Source organism: Bombina bombina, chromosome 5 (assembly GCF_027579735.1).
Source record: "Bombina bombina isolate aBomBom1 chromosome 5, aBomBom1.pri, whole genome shotgun sequence".
Taxonomy (NCBI): Eukaryota; Metazoa; Chordata; class Amphibia; order Anura; family Bombinatoridae; genus Bombina; species Bombina bombina.
The window spans coordinates 558,328,418-558,340,720 of NC_069503.1; the positions used below are offsets into that span (position 1 = coordinate 558,328,418).

Below are 12,303 nucleotides of genomic sequence, written 5' to 3' on the forward strand. Positions count from 1 at the left end.
GTGTGCATTTAATGTCTCTCTTTTTTCATCCTTAAAAAGAGTTTAATAAAGAGATGGAGGCAAGCTGACTGTAAAAATAAGTTAAGTTACAAATTAATTTACACAAACGAGTCACTTTTACACACTGAGCTTGGAAGATAATTTAGCACAAATTCTATTCAAGGTGCCATTTTTACTTTTAATAAGAATGTATGTCCATTCCAGTTTATATTTTTTTATACTAGACAGAAACTCCAATCTATGTTTTAAATATATAAAAAAATTGTGCTGAGAGATTAAGGGACACAGCCTTTTGCAAAATCTTTTAGTCCATAAATTCCCATATGATTCTTCACTAAATATATTTTAAAATCTCAAAGATGTTGCTAAATGTTTTGCTGAGATTTACCTGATTGTAGTATAAATAACTAAAAAAACAAATGTGCCGTTGCTTGGCAACGATAAGTGATTTGCAGTGATGGGAATATAATATACGGTGCAAAAGGAAAATACACTTAAAGATCTTGTTTTGGGTTGTAATTTAGACAACAGTTTAGCTCATCCATGAAAAAAGGCCTAAATGCATCTTCCACCTATATTGGTATTAGATGATTATACTGTTATACACTCAAGTACTAGTTTTTGCATAAAAATGTTCTTAAATGGAGATGAAAGCCAATATTTTTCTTTGATGATTCAAATAGAGCATATAGTTTTAAACAACTTTCCAATTTACTTCTGTTATCAATTTAGCTTCATTCTCAAGATATCCTTTATTGAAGGAGCAGCAATGCACTACTAGGAACTAGCTGAACACATTGTAAGCCAATAACAAAAGGCATATTTGTACATCTACCAATCAGCAGCTAGTTCCCAGCTCCTAAGCCTCCCAAGGTGTACTTGCCAACAAAGGATACCAAGAGAGCAAAGCAAATTAGATAATTGAAGTAAATTGGAAAGCTGTTTAAAATGGTATGCTCTACCTTAATTGATGAAAGAAAAAAATTGTGTTTCATGTCATTTTAGCAAACGTTTGAAATTCATGTGACAACTTTCATTTATTAGATATCTGACAAATTTCAGTAATATAAGAAAATATCAAGAACTAAGGAAAATATTCAATTCAATAACACTTATTTTGTAAGATTCATTAATGTTTCAATGAAACCTCTGGATGTTGTGTTCACTACAGTTGTAGATGACAAGACAAATACACTACAATATATTACTAAAAGAATGCAAGTTTTATTTCTTTTTAAGCTATTCCAAACAGATGTGAGCAGTCCTGAAAACAAAAGACAATGGTTTAATTCATTTCTAAATGGACTGATCTTTCAACGTCTTCCTATATTCTTTATGGATCAGTGAAACCCATGAACTTTAGCAGACCTTGCAAACATTATTGCTCCAAACCATGTCAGCATGTCAGTAAGAAACCTTCAAGATAGTTTAAAGGGACACTAAAGTCATTGTTTCTGCATACATTTAAGTGAAAACATTTTAAAATTTGTTACATTTTTTAATTAAAATAAATGTTCTTGTATTTTTTTCAATAAATTTAAATCATATCACTGACCACCTACTAAACAGGGGGAGCTCTTGATATCATCCCATTAGGATCCAGTTATAATTCTTGTTATCTTAAAAATGAAAATAAACAGCTGTAAAGGGGCATTGTAGTAGAAGAATTACATGATTTAATTAATGAGTATGCACTTTTAGCACTAGCAACCCTGCAAGACTTTGAGTTTATCATCAACAAACGGGTTACACAGATAATTAAAGTACTGACTGGGAGCACAGAGAACTGCTGGTCCCAAATGAAAACTGCTAGTGACCCAATCAGCAGCAGTAGTTTTACAACCCAGCTGTGTGACTGCCTCTGTTGATTGGCCCACCGCTTGGAACCAGCAGTTCTCTGCGACTACCAATGATACTTTATGTGTCTTAACCCCTTTCCGGGATTAAACACATAGGTGATACAAAATCTTGCCAGCATGGAGAGAATTCATACACCCTCTTTGTTTTTTGTTTTTGACCTTATATTGGGATGTAGTTGCCTCCACTTCTTCCCATCAAGAATCCTGTTTAGAAAGATAAACTTCTTAGATCATCTCATCTGAGAGGAGAGCTTTAGCTCATGAAGCCGATAAACCTGCAGGGTTCACTAGAGCTGAAATTGCATGGTCTTAAGATAAACAGATTTTAACGAGACAGGAAACCGAAAACAATTATTTCATGATTCAGATAGAGAATGCAATTTTAAACAGCTTTCCAATTTACTTCTATTATCAAACTTGCTTCATTCTCTTGGTACCCTTTGTTGAAGAAGCAGCAATGCACTACTGGGAGCTAGCTGAATGCATTGGGTGAGACAATAACATGTGACATATAGGTGCAACCACCAATCAGCAGCTCCTGAGCCTACCTAGTTATCATTTTCAACAAAACATACCAAGAAAAAAGAAACAGATAATATAGTAAAAATTGGAAAGTTGTTTTAAAATCACATGCTCCTTCTGAATCATGAAAAATAAAAAATTGGGTTTCACATCCCTTTAATAATTTAATGTCCCTTTAAGCTCCAAAATTGATACCATTAGCAGTAACCTTAATTTATTTTTTTAACCCCGTGGGAAATGCTCAAATGCTGATTGAGAACTAGTGCTTTAGAACAAGTTTAGAAAATGTTGGCTAAATCTGTAAATTTGCAGTGATCATGAATTTAAATATTTGTAAGTAACACAAATGACTACTATTTTTTTTTTACACAGCAACACAATGCAATTAGGTCTTATTTACAAATTTTGACAACATATCACGGTTTTCTTTTTCATATACAAATAAATACAATAAAGTAAAAAACTAAGTAGACCCTTAAGTTAGTTTCTTACAAGTTGGAATTATATGTCCACAATCAATAAGTAAAAGGAGTAAAATAAATTCCTACATATATGAAAACCATATATGTTCTTTTTATCTAGAATTTTAAATAGGACATTGTTTTTAAAGAATTTCTGAACATTTGTTTTATATACCTATGTCTGTAATAATTTATTACCAAAATAAATATTAAACAATATTTTAAAAGAGTCTGTATTTAATATACGTATACTATAGTGATAACTATTCATTGTTATTAACAACTCTAACACATAATATTTACAATAACATTTCATCCTAATTGTAAATTACTGCACAGGTACGTTGTAACCCTATAAACAAATTATTTTTGCACTGGCACCTTGTGTCACTCACATTGCATTTGGTACTGTTTGTGCCGCTTTATCTGAAACAATTGGATTGTGAAAACATATTTTTTTATTACAATTGGTTATCAAATGCAATGAAGAGTAAATGGAATATATTGTACAAAAAAATGTGTTTTTAATATATCTATAATAATCAGTGGAAATGTTTAAGAGATCATTTATAAATCTTATTGGCAAATGATGGATAATGCATTACAATTGTTTTATAACACCACCACAAACAGATTAACTCCACTATCGTGTGCCACAAGTAAACATTCAATATAAACTTTTAGACAAAAATTATAATAAAACAACTACTGTACCAATCATCATGGAAAATGTCTAAGAAAGATCTCATGGGGAAGAGTTATTCCAGATTTATTTGTTAAAACAAAATAAAAAAATAAATACAATAATTAGATCCACATGTGTAAAGCTTCAAAATACCATTATTTCAATTTTACTTAAAGGGATACTGAACTCAAATGTTTTCTTTCATGGTTCAGATAGAGGCTGCAATTTTAAGCAACTTTCTAATGTACTCCTATTATTAATTTTTCTTTATTCTCTTGGTATCTCTATTTGAAAAAGCAGGAATGTAAGCTTACAAGCCAGCCCATTTTTGGTTTAGCACCCTGAATAGCGCTTGCTGATTGGTGGTTACATTTAGCCACCAATCAGCAAGTGCTACCCTTTTTTTATTTTTATACATATAGAAGAGGTGCCAGTCTGAGTGAATGGTTGCTGAAACATATGACTATTTTTAATCTAATATATTGTTGTTTTACAATTTTATCTGATAAATAGAACCTGCATGCATGGTCACCATTAAATGGAAGCTGCCGTCCCCTGCAAACCATAGGAATGTTCAAGGTAGTTTTTTTTCCATTGATCTGGTTGATAAAAGCATCTACCTTCCTGTTATTTTTTTCTGTAATAATAATGTCATTCAGATGTTAAAAGTATATAATACACATATGCTAAATCACTTGAAACTGATGCAGTATAACTGTAAAAAGCTGAAAGGAAAATATCACCTGATTATCTCTATGTAAAAAAGGAAGATATTTTACCTCACAATTTATTCAGCTTACAAGAGTAAGTTCTCTGGTAACAGTTAAACTTCAGCTACTGTCCAGCTGCAAGTTGAAACAAAAAACAAAAAGAAACAATAGCCAATCAGCATCAATAAGTGCTGAGGTCATACTATGCTTTGCTGTGATCTCATGAGATTTCACTAAAATCATGTGAGATTTCATAGTAAACTTCCTTAAACTGAACAGGTAAATAACATGACTTTGCCTGCACATGTCAGGTGCACGTTCCCTTGCAAGTCATGGGACAAGTATCCTGATTGGCTGCTTAAATTCTCTTTACAATGGGGTGTGACTACTTTTGAAGTAAATATCTTCCTTTTTTATGTAGAGATGTTCAGGTGATGTCTTCTAGTCAGTTATGCTGCATCGCTTTTAAGTGATTTAACATTTGGGTATCATATCCCTTTAAACATTTACAGTACAGGTATTTCCTGGTAGGCAATTGACACCAGTTCACAAATCAAGTTAGCTTTCCCTTTTTAGGAGGGAAACATTATATTTAGAAATATGAATGGTACCCTTCTAAATAATATACAAAAAGTTATAATTTCTATTTGATTTTTTTAGTTTCTAGTGAAATAAGTGTCCTTTTATTTTAACAAGGTGAAATGAGGATGCCAAAACCTTTTATTTACAAATAACTGATATAATTCCTCTCATAACATTGACATGCCATTAAATTGTAAAAGAAACACACATTTTACTGCTTCTGCATTCTTACAATTTGGAAGCACAATAAACAGTGTATGCTACAATCTACACATTTGGTTACCTCTAATTTCTTAAAGATCATAATTCTAGACACTGTGACAAAAAATGTCTATTGCCTTTGTAATCAAAGTGAACAACATGATACAATTTTATTGTTAAAATTACAATGCAATTCTATTTTATACACGTTTCTGTGCAGTAAAACTGTACAGAACAAACTGGTAAAAATTAAACCAAGACTTCTCAATATGTTAAACATATTTAGGTTTCTTTGAAGAGAAAAAAAAACCGCTACCTCCTTTCTTGGTTTTGACCCTTTTACAGCCACAAATAGATAAATCATTTTCTGTATTGGATAAATATTTGAGTGGCAGGCATCCATTTTTTTAATAGTATTTTTTTTTCTAAATCAAGCCATACTGGAAAATTGGCATAGAACTATCAATTTTTGTTTTGTAAAATTCTATTATTTGTATTATTAATTAGTTACAATTGTTGTATCCATTTAACAATAAAACAAAACCGAAATATTAGAGGAACAATTTTATCAAACTTTAAGGGACAAAAAAAATCATGTTAATTGTTAATAGTAAGAAAAAATATCTGCCTAATTTATTTTTCTCAGAATTATAATAATTTTCAGTTCCACTTTGCAAAACAAAAATTAGTATTCTATTATCATATTGAAAGCTAAGATCTACTTAGTCACATTAAGCTCACAAACAGAGAAAACATTGGTTAATGTGTTTCTACTCAATAGATGTGAGTTGACATTTATAGTTTTAGATTCCATAATTAAGTATCATGACAATGTTGAGAAATGCATGTTTGGCATATTCACAGCTCTAAGGCACATGGTAGTTGAAGTTAACCAAAACCACTGAGATGGAGAGGAAGAAATATATTACACCTCTCAAGGAAATCCTAATCTGATTCATTCACTGTAACAGTGTACTGTTTATTTTAACAAAGGGCTCTATTCCAAACAGTTAGAAGAACTATTCAAATATTTTTTACAGTGCTGTTTGAAGCAATTCCTATCCATAAGAAAAATTTGTTTTCTAATGGTTTTCACATGACTTTGCACAGCAGAAACCTGCCATACAATTTGTATTGAGACACCTCACCAGCTGTACTCCAATCCATCAGGAAACGTTTCATGTCTTTTTTGCACTATGTTTTGATAAATTACATAATTCTTGACCTTTAAGCTCTTGAAGTCCCATTTTGGCTATTTTAGCACTGCATGTTTTGGCTTTTATGCACATTTGTTTTGGCTTTTCAGTCTCAAGCATTCTCATTTCACATTTTAACAAACACTATTGTTTCTTGGGCTTATTCAAATTTAAAATAGTGACTGAATCACTAAATATGATCAATAGACTGATTATTCTTTATTGTGATTGTTATAAAAAAATATTGTGTTATAAAAATGTAAATTAAATGTTAAACAAAAAAAGTGATATGAAAAAGTTAAAATACACGTCATGAATTGAACTTGTTAGGAAATTCAAAGCAACTGCAATTTAACACAACTCATCGGTAATGAATGAATGAATCAATTCTACACAGTGTTTTTTCTTCAAAAACCTCTCGTAGCTATAGATTTTTGCATGTTTACCCAATTCAAAAGTAGGAAATGTAGATATTCTGGATCTCTATAACTCAAGTGGATTAACAATTTTTAACATGCTCCTAATGGATTGGAATATTGTTGGTATGAAAGTTAAAAAAAATAGCTGAATAGAGTTTGTAGTTTTCACTTGGCAAACCCTAAAAGATTCAAACCCAGGCCAAAGTTGACAAAGTGGCAACTCTGGACCTTGAATTTATAATTGTAAATATGTTACACTATCTACAAGTAGGTCTGTAAATAAAGTTCCTCTCACACATTTGCACAGGAAAAGTAAATTATCTTACATACATAAAAAAACATTCATACACACATGCAAACATATTATTTTGATGTAAACTCCTTGAAACAGACATGTCTAGCAAATATGGATGACAGATCAATTGTAATTTATTTTCTGTTAACACTGTATCATCATAAAGAAAACTGGTAAAAATGAAAAAAAAAATCTATTTCAAATATCTACATGTAAAATATTAGGCAGTGAAAAAGCACTTCATTGACAAGGAGTGTGGAATGATGTAGGTTAATTTTCAGAAACTGCTGAATGCTTTGTTTAGTTGCCACAAACATATTCACATATCATAACGAACAATACTGCTAAATATTATTTTAGTATTTTTTTTTCTTTGTTCTAATTGTCAAAACTTACTGAAGGGGAAAAAAAAATATTGAAATTCGTACATCTCTCCAAATTTTTTGAAATTGAAGCAATATTTAGAACCACCAATGAAGAAGAAACACTGTGGCATTGGTGTAATATACACAATGCACTGGGTTTTTTTTCCTGTAATTTACATCAAATACTTTACAACAAAGCATTAACAAAAAGCAAGAAACATCTTGCTGTACAGAGGAAACCTCAAATGCAGCTTGAAGCCTAGATTCACAATGAATGAGGAGTAAACAAAATGTGAAAAGCTGTTCCCCATAAATAGTGTAAACTAGTGTCTTGTGCTTAACATTAAAGGGCCATGATACCCAAGTGTTGAAACACTTGAAAGTGATGCAGCATAGCTATAAAAAGCGGACTAGAAAATATCACCTGAACATCTCTATGTAAAAAAGAAAGATATTTTACCTCAAAAGTTTCTTAGTAGCCACATCCCATTGTAAAGGACTTCTAAGCAGCAAATCAGTATGTCTGTCCCAGGACAGCTAAGGGATTGAGCCTCGTGAACTCTCATGTTATTTCCCTATTCAGTTTAAGGAAGTTTACAATGAAATCTCATGAGAGTTAAGTGAAATCTCATGAGATCACAGTAAATGAGTTCATGACCTCAGCAATGCTGATGCTGATTGGCTGCTGTTCATTTTTTTTTACCTGCAGCTGAGCAACAGCTAAAGTATATTTTTTTACACAGAACTTACTCTGCTGAGCTGAGGAAATTGTGGGGTAAAATATCTTGCTCAGGTGATATTTTCCTGTTAGCTTTTTACAGTTATACTGCATCAGTTTCAAGTGATTTAGCATATGGGTATTATGTCCCTTTAACACTCATCACACATCCAATGGGACCTCCTTCTCCCACCACCCGCAAGTTAATCTGTTATACACAATGCATCCTCCTTCCTGGGCCAATTACTTAAAGCACAGAAGATCATACAGAGTATTGCTGATTGTTACAGCTAACATACTTTACAACCTGCACAGAACCATTACAGGCCTGATGTCTCCTCAAAATGTTAACTTTCTTTTAAATATTTTATTCACCTTTAAAATATTCATTTAAACACCAGCTCTCAATAACACATTAATCATATTTTGCCACACTGGTAATTAGGGCCTCTCTAAGGAACAGACTTAAAAACTAAATTTGCAAGGAAAAATGTCTTGTGGTATGCATGCACATGCACAGTTTCCTGGGTTCTTGTGTCATTATCAAGTCTCAAACCCAGGAGTCTGGTGAGGCTGGATAGTGGCTTGTTTCATAATTCAGTTCACTATAGGGACGAGCAGCAGAATAGAAGTCAACATAATTGCCAGTTGACTTAAGTCCCAGATGCATATTGTACTCGGTGGCAGGAGGACGGTGGTGCACTTGATCCTCAAAGAAGGAATCATCATAATTTCTTGTTGAATTCTGAAATGGTTGATAGGTGTCATAGTCTTTTCTACTGGACTCTTGTGGAACTGGTTGTGTAGAAATCTATTAGAGGAAGAATTTTAAAAAATGGTTATTATTATGGGTAGATTGTTACATCTTTTAATGGAGGCAAAATCTTGTTTATGATTGTTTTGGTCTATTAAAAGTTTTCAAATTCTGTTAAAAAACTAAATTTATGTGAGAACTTACCTGATAAATTCATTTCTTTCATATTGGCAAGAGTCCATGAGCTAGTGACGTATGGGATATACAATCCTACCAGGAGGGGCAAAGTTTCCCAAACCTCAAAATGCCTATAAATACACCCCTCACCACACCCACAATTCAGTTTAATGAATAGCCAAGTAGTGGGGTGATAAAGGAGTAAAAAGCATCAACAAAGGAATTTGGAAATAATTGTGCTTTATACAAAAAAATCATAACCACCATAAAAGGGTGGGCTTCATGGACTCTTGCCAATATGAAAGAAATTAATTTATCAGGTAAGTTCTTACATAAATTATGTTTTCTTTCATGTAATTGGCAAGAGTCCATGAGCTAGTGACGTATGGTATAGCAATACCCAAGATGTGGAACTCCACACAAGAGTCACTAGAGAGGGAGGGATAAAATAAAATAAAAACAGCCATTTTCTGCTGGAAAAATTAAATCCACAACCAAAAAAATAAGTTTTTCTCATAAATGAAAGAAAAAAACTTAAAACATAAGCATCAAAGAAGAATCAAACTGAACAGCTGCCTGAAGAACTTTTCTACCAAAAACTGCTTCCGAAGAAGCAAATACATCCAAACGGTAGAATTTAGTAACTGTATGCAAAGAAGACCAAGTTGCTGCTTTGCAAATCTGATCAACTGAAACTTCATTCTTAAAAGCCCATGAAGTAGAGACTGATCTAGTAGAATGAGCTGTAACTCTCTGAGGTGGGGCTTGACCTGACTCCAAATAAGCTTGATGAATCAAAAGCTTTAACCAAGATGCCAAGGATACGACAGAAGCCTTCTGACCTTTCCTAGAACCAGAAAAGATAACAAATAGACTAGAAGTCTTCCTGAAATCTTTAGTAGCTTCAACATAATATTTCACAGCTCTTACCATTTCCAAAGAATGTAAGGATCTCTCCAAAGAATTCTTATGATTAGGATACAAAGAAGAAACAACAATTTCTCTATTAATGTTGTTAGAATTCACAACCTTAGGTAAGAAGTCCGCAAAACCACCTTATCCTGATGAAAAATCAGAAAAGGAGATTCACAAGAAAGAGCAGATAATTCAGAAACTCTTCTAGCAGAAGAGATGGCCAAAAGGAACAACACTTTCCAAGAAAGTAGTTTAATGTGTAAAGAATGCATAGGCTCAAACAGAGGAGCCTGCAAAGCCTTCAAAACCAAATTAAGACTCCAAGGAGGAGAGATTGATTTAATGACAGGTTTGATATGGACCAAAGCCTGTACAAAACAGTGAATATCAGGAAGCTAAGCAATCTTTCAGTGAAATAAAACAGAAAGAGCAGAGATTTGTCTCTTCAAGGAACTTGCAGACAAACCCTTATCCAAACCATCCTGAAGAAACTGTACAATTCTAGGAATCCTAAAAGAATGCCAAGAGAATTTATAAGAAGAACACCATGAAATATGTCTTCCAAAACTATAATAAATCTTCCTAGAAACAGATTTACGAGCCTGTAACATAGTATTAATCACTGAGTCAGAGAAACCTCTATGACTAAGCACTAGACGTTCAATTTTAATACTTTCAAATTTAATGATTTGAGATCCTGATGGAAAAACGGACCTTGAGACAGAAGGTCTAGCCTTAATGGAAGTGGCCAAGGTTGGCAACTGGACATTCGAACAAGATCTGCATACCAAAACCTGTGAGGCCATGCTGGAGCTACCAGCAACACATGATGATTCCATGATGATTTTGGAGATCACTCTTGGAAGAAGAACTAGAGGCGGGAAAATATAAGCAGGTTGGTAACACCAAGGAACTTTCAACGCATCCACTGCTTCAGCCTGAGGATCCCTGGACCTGGACAGCTACCTGGGAAGTTTCTTGTTTAGATGAGAAGCTATCAGATCTATTTCTGGAAGACCCCACATCTGAACAATCTGAGAAAACACATCTGGATGGAGGAACCACTCCCCCGGATGTAAAGTCTGACAGCTGAGATAATCCGCTTGTCTATACCTGGGATATGAACCGCAGAAATTAGACTGGAGCTGGATTCTGCCCAAGCAAGTATACGAGATACTTCTTTCATAATTTGATGATTGACATATGCCACAGTTGTGATATTGTCTGTCTGAAAACAAATGAACGGTTCTCTCTTCAACAGAGGCCAGACCTGAAGAGCCCTGAAAATCACACAGATTTCCAAAATATTGATTGGTAATCTCGCTCCCCAACCTGAAAGACTTGCATCTGTTGTGATTACAGTCCAGGTTGGACGAACAAAAGAGGCCCCTAGAACTATACGATGGTGATCTAACCACCAAGTCAGAGATAATTGAACATTGGGATTTAAGGATATTAATTGTAATATTTTTGTATAATCCCTGCACCACTGTTTAGGCATACAAAGCTGGAGAGGTCTCATGTGAAAACGAGCAAAGGGGATCATGTCCGATGCTGCAGTCATGAGACCTAAAACTTCCATGCACATAGCTACTGAAGGGAATGATTGAGACTGAAGGTTCCGAAAAGATGAAACCAATTTTAATCTTTTCTTGTCTGTTAGAGACAGAGTCATGGACACTGAATCTATCTGGAAACCTAAAATGGTGACCCTTGTCTGAGGAATCAAATAACTTTTTGGTAAATTGATCCTCCATCCATGTCTTTAAAGAAACAACACTAGTTGATTACTGTGAGATTCTGCAGAATGTAAAGACTGAGCTAGTACCAAGATATCATCCAAATAAGGAAACACCGCAATACCCCGCTCTCTGATTACAGAGAGAAGGGCACCGAGAACTTTTGAAAAGATTCTTGGAGCTGTCGCTAGGCCAAATGGAAGAGCGACAAATTGGTAATGCTTGTCTAGAAAAGAGAATCTCAGAAACTGATAATGATCTGGATGAATCGGAATATGAAGATATGCATCCTGTAAGTCTATGGTGGACATATAATGCCCTTGCTGAACAAAAGGCAGAATAGTCCTTATAGTCACCATTTTGAAAGTTGCCACTCTTACATAACAATTCAAAATTTTCAGATCCAGAACTGGCCTGAATGAATTTTCTTTCTTTGGGACAATGAATAGATTTGAATATAACCCCAGACCCTGTTCCTGAAGCAGAACTGGTATGATTACCCCTGAAAGCTCCAGGTCTGAAACACACTTCAGGAAAGCCTGAGCCTTTATTGGATTTGCTGGGATGCGTGAGAGAAAAAATCTTCTCACAGGAGGTCTTACTCTGAATCCTTTTCAGTACCCTTGAGAGACAATACTCTGAATCAATTGATTTTGGACAGAATCTGCCCAAATTCCTTGGAAGAATCAATCTGCCCCCTACCAA

The 12,303-nt window shown here is 33.8% G+C and overlaps 1 protein-coding gene across 1 annotated transcript in view; it reads right to left on the bottom strand.

Moving 5' to 3' along the window:
* Positions 1-8,088: 8,088 nt before the first annotated feature.
* Positions 8,089-12,303, bottom strand: part of CTNND2 (catenin delta 2) — a 1,648,910-nt gene continuing 1,644,695 nt past the window's right edge. The window contains exon 21 of the mRNA XM_053714511.1: positions 8,089-8,824. Coding sequence (XP_053570486.1) covers positions 8,564-8,824 — 261 coding nt within the window. The 3' untranslated portion in view covers positions 8,089-8,563. The remainder of the gene's footprint in view (positions 8,825-12,303) is intronic.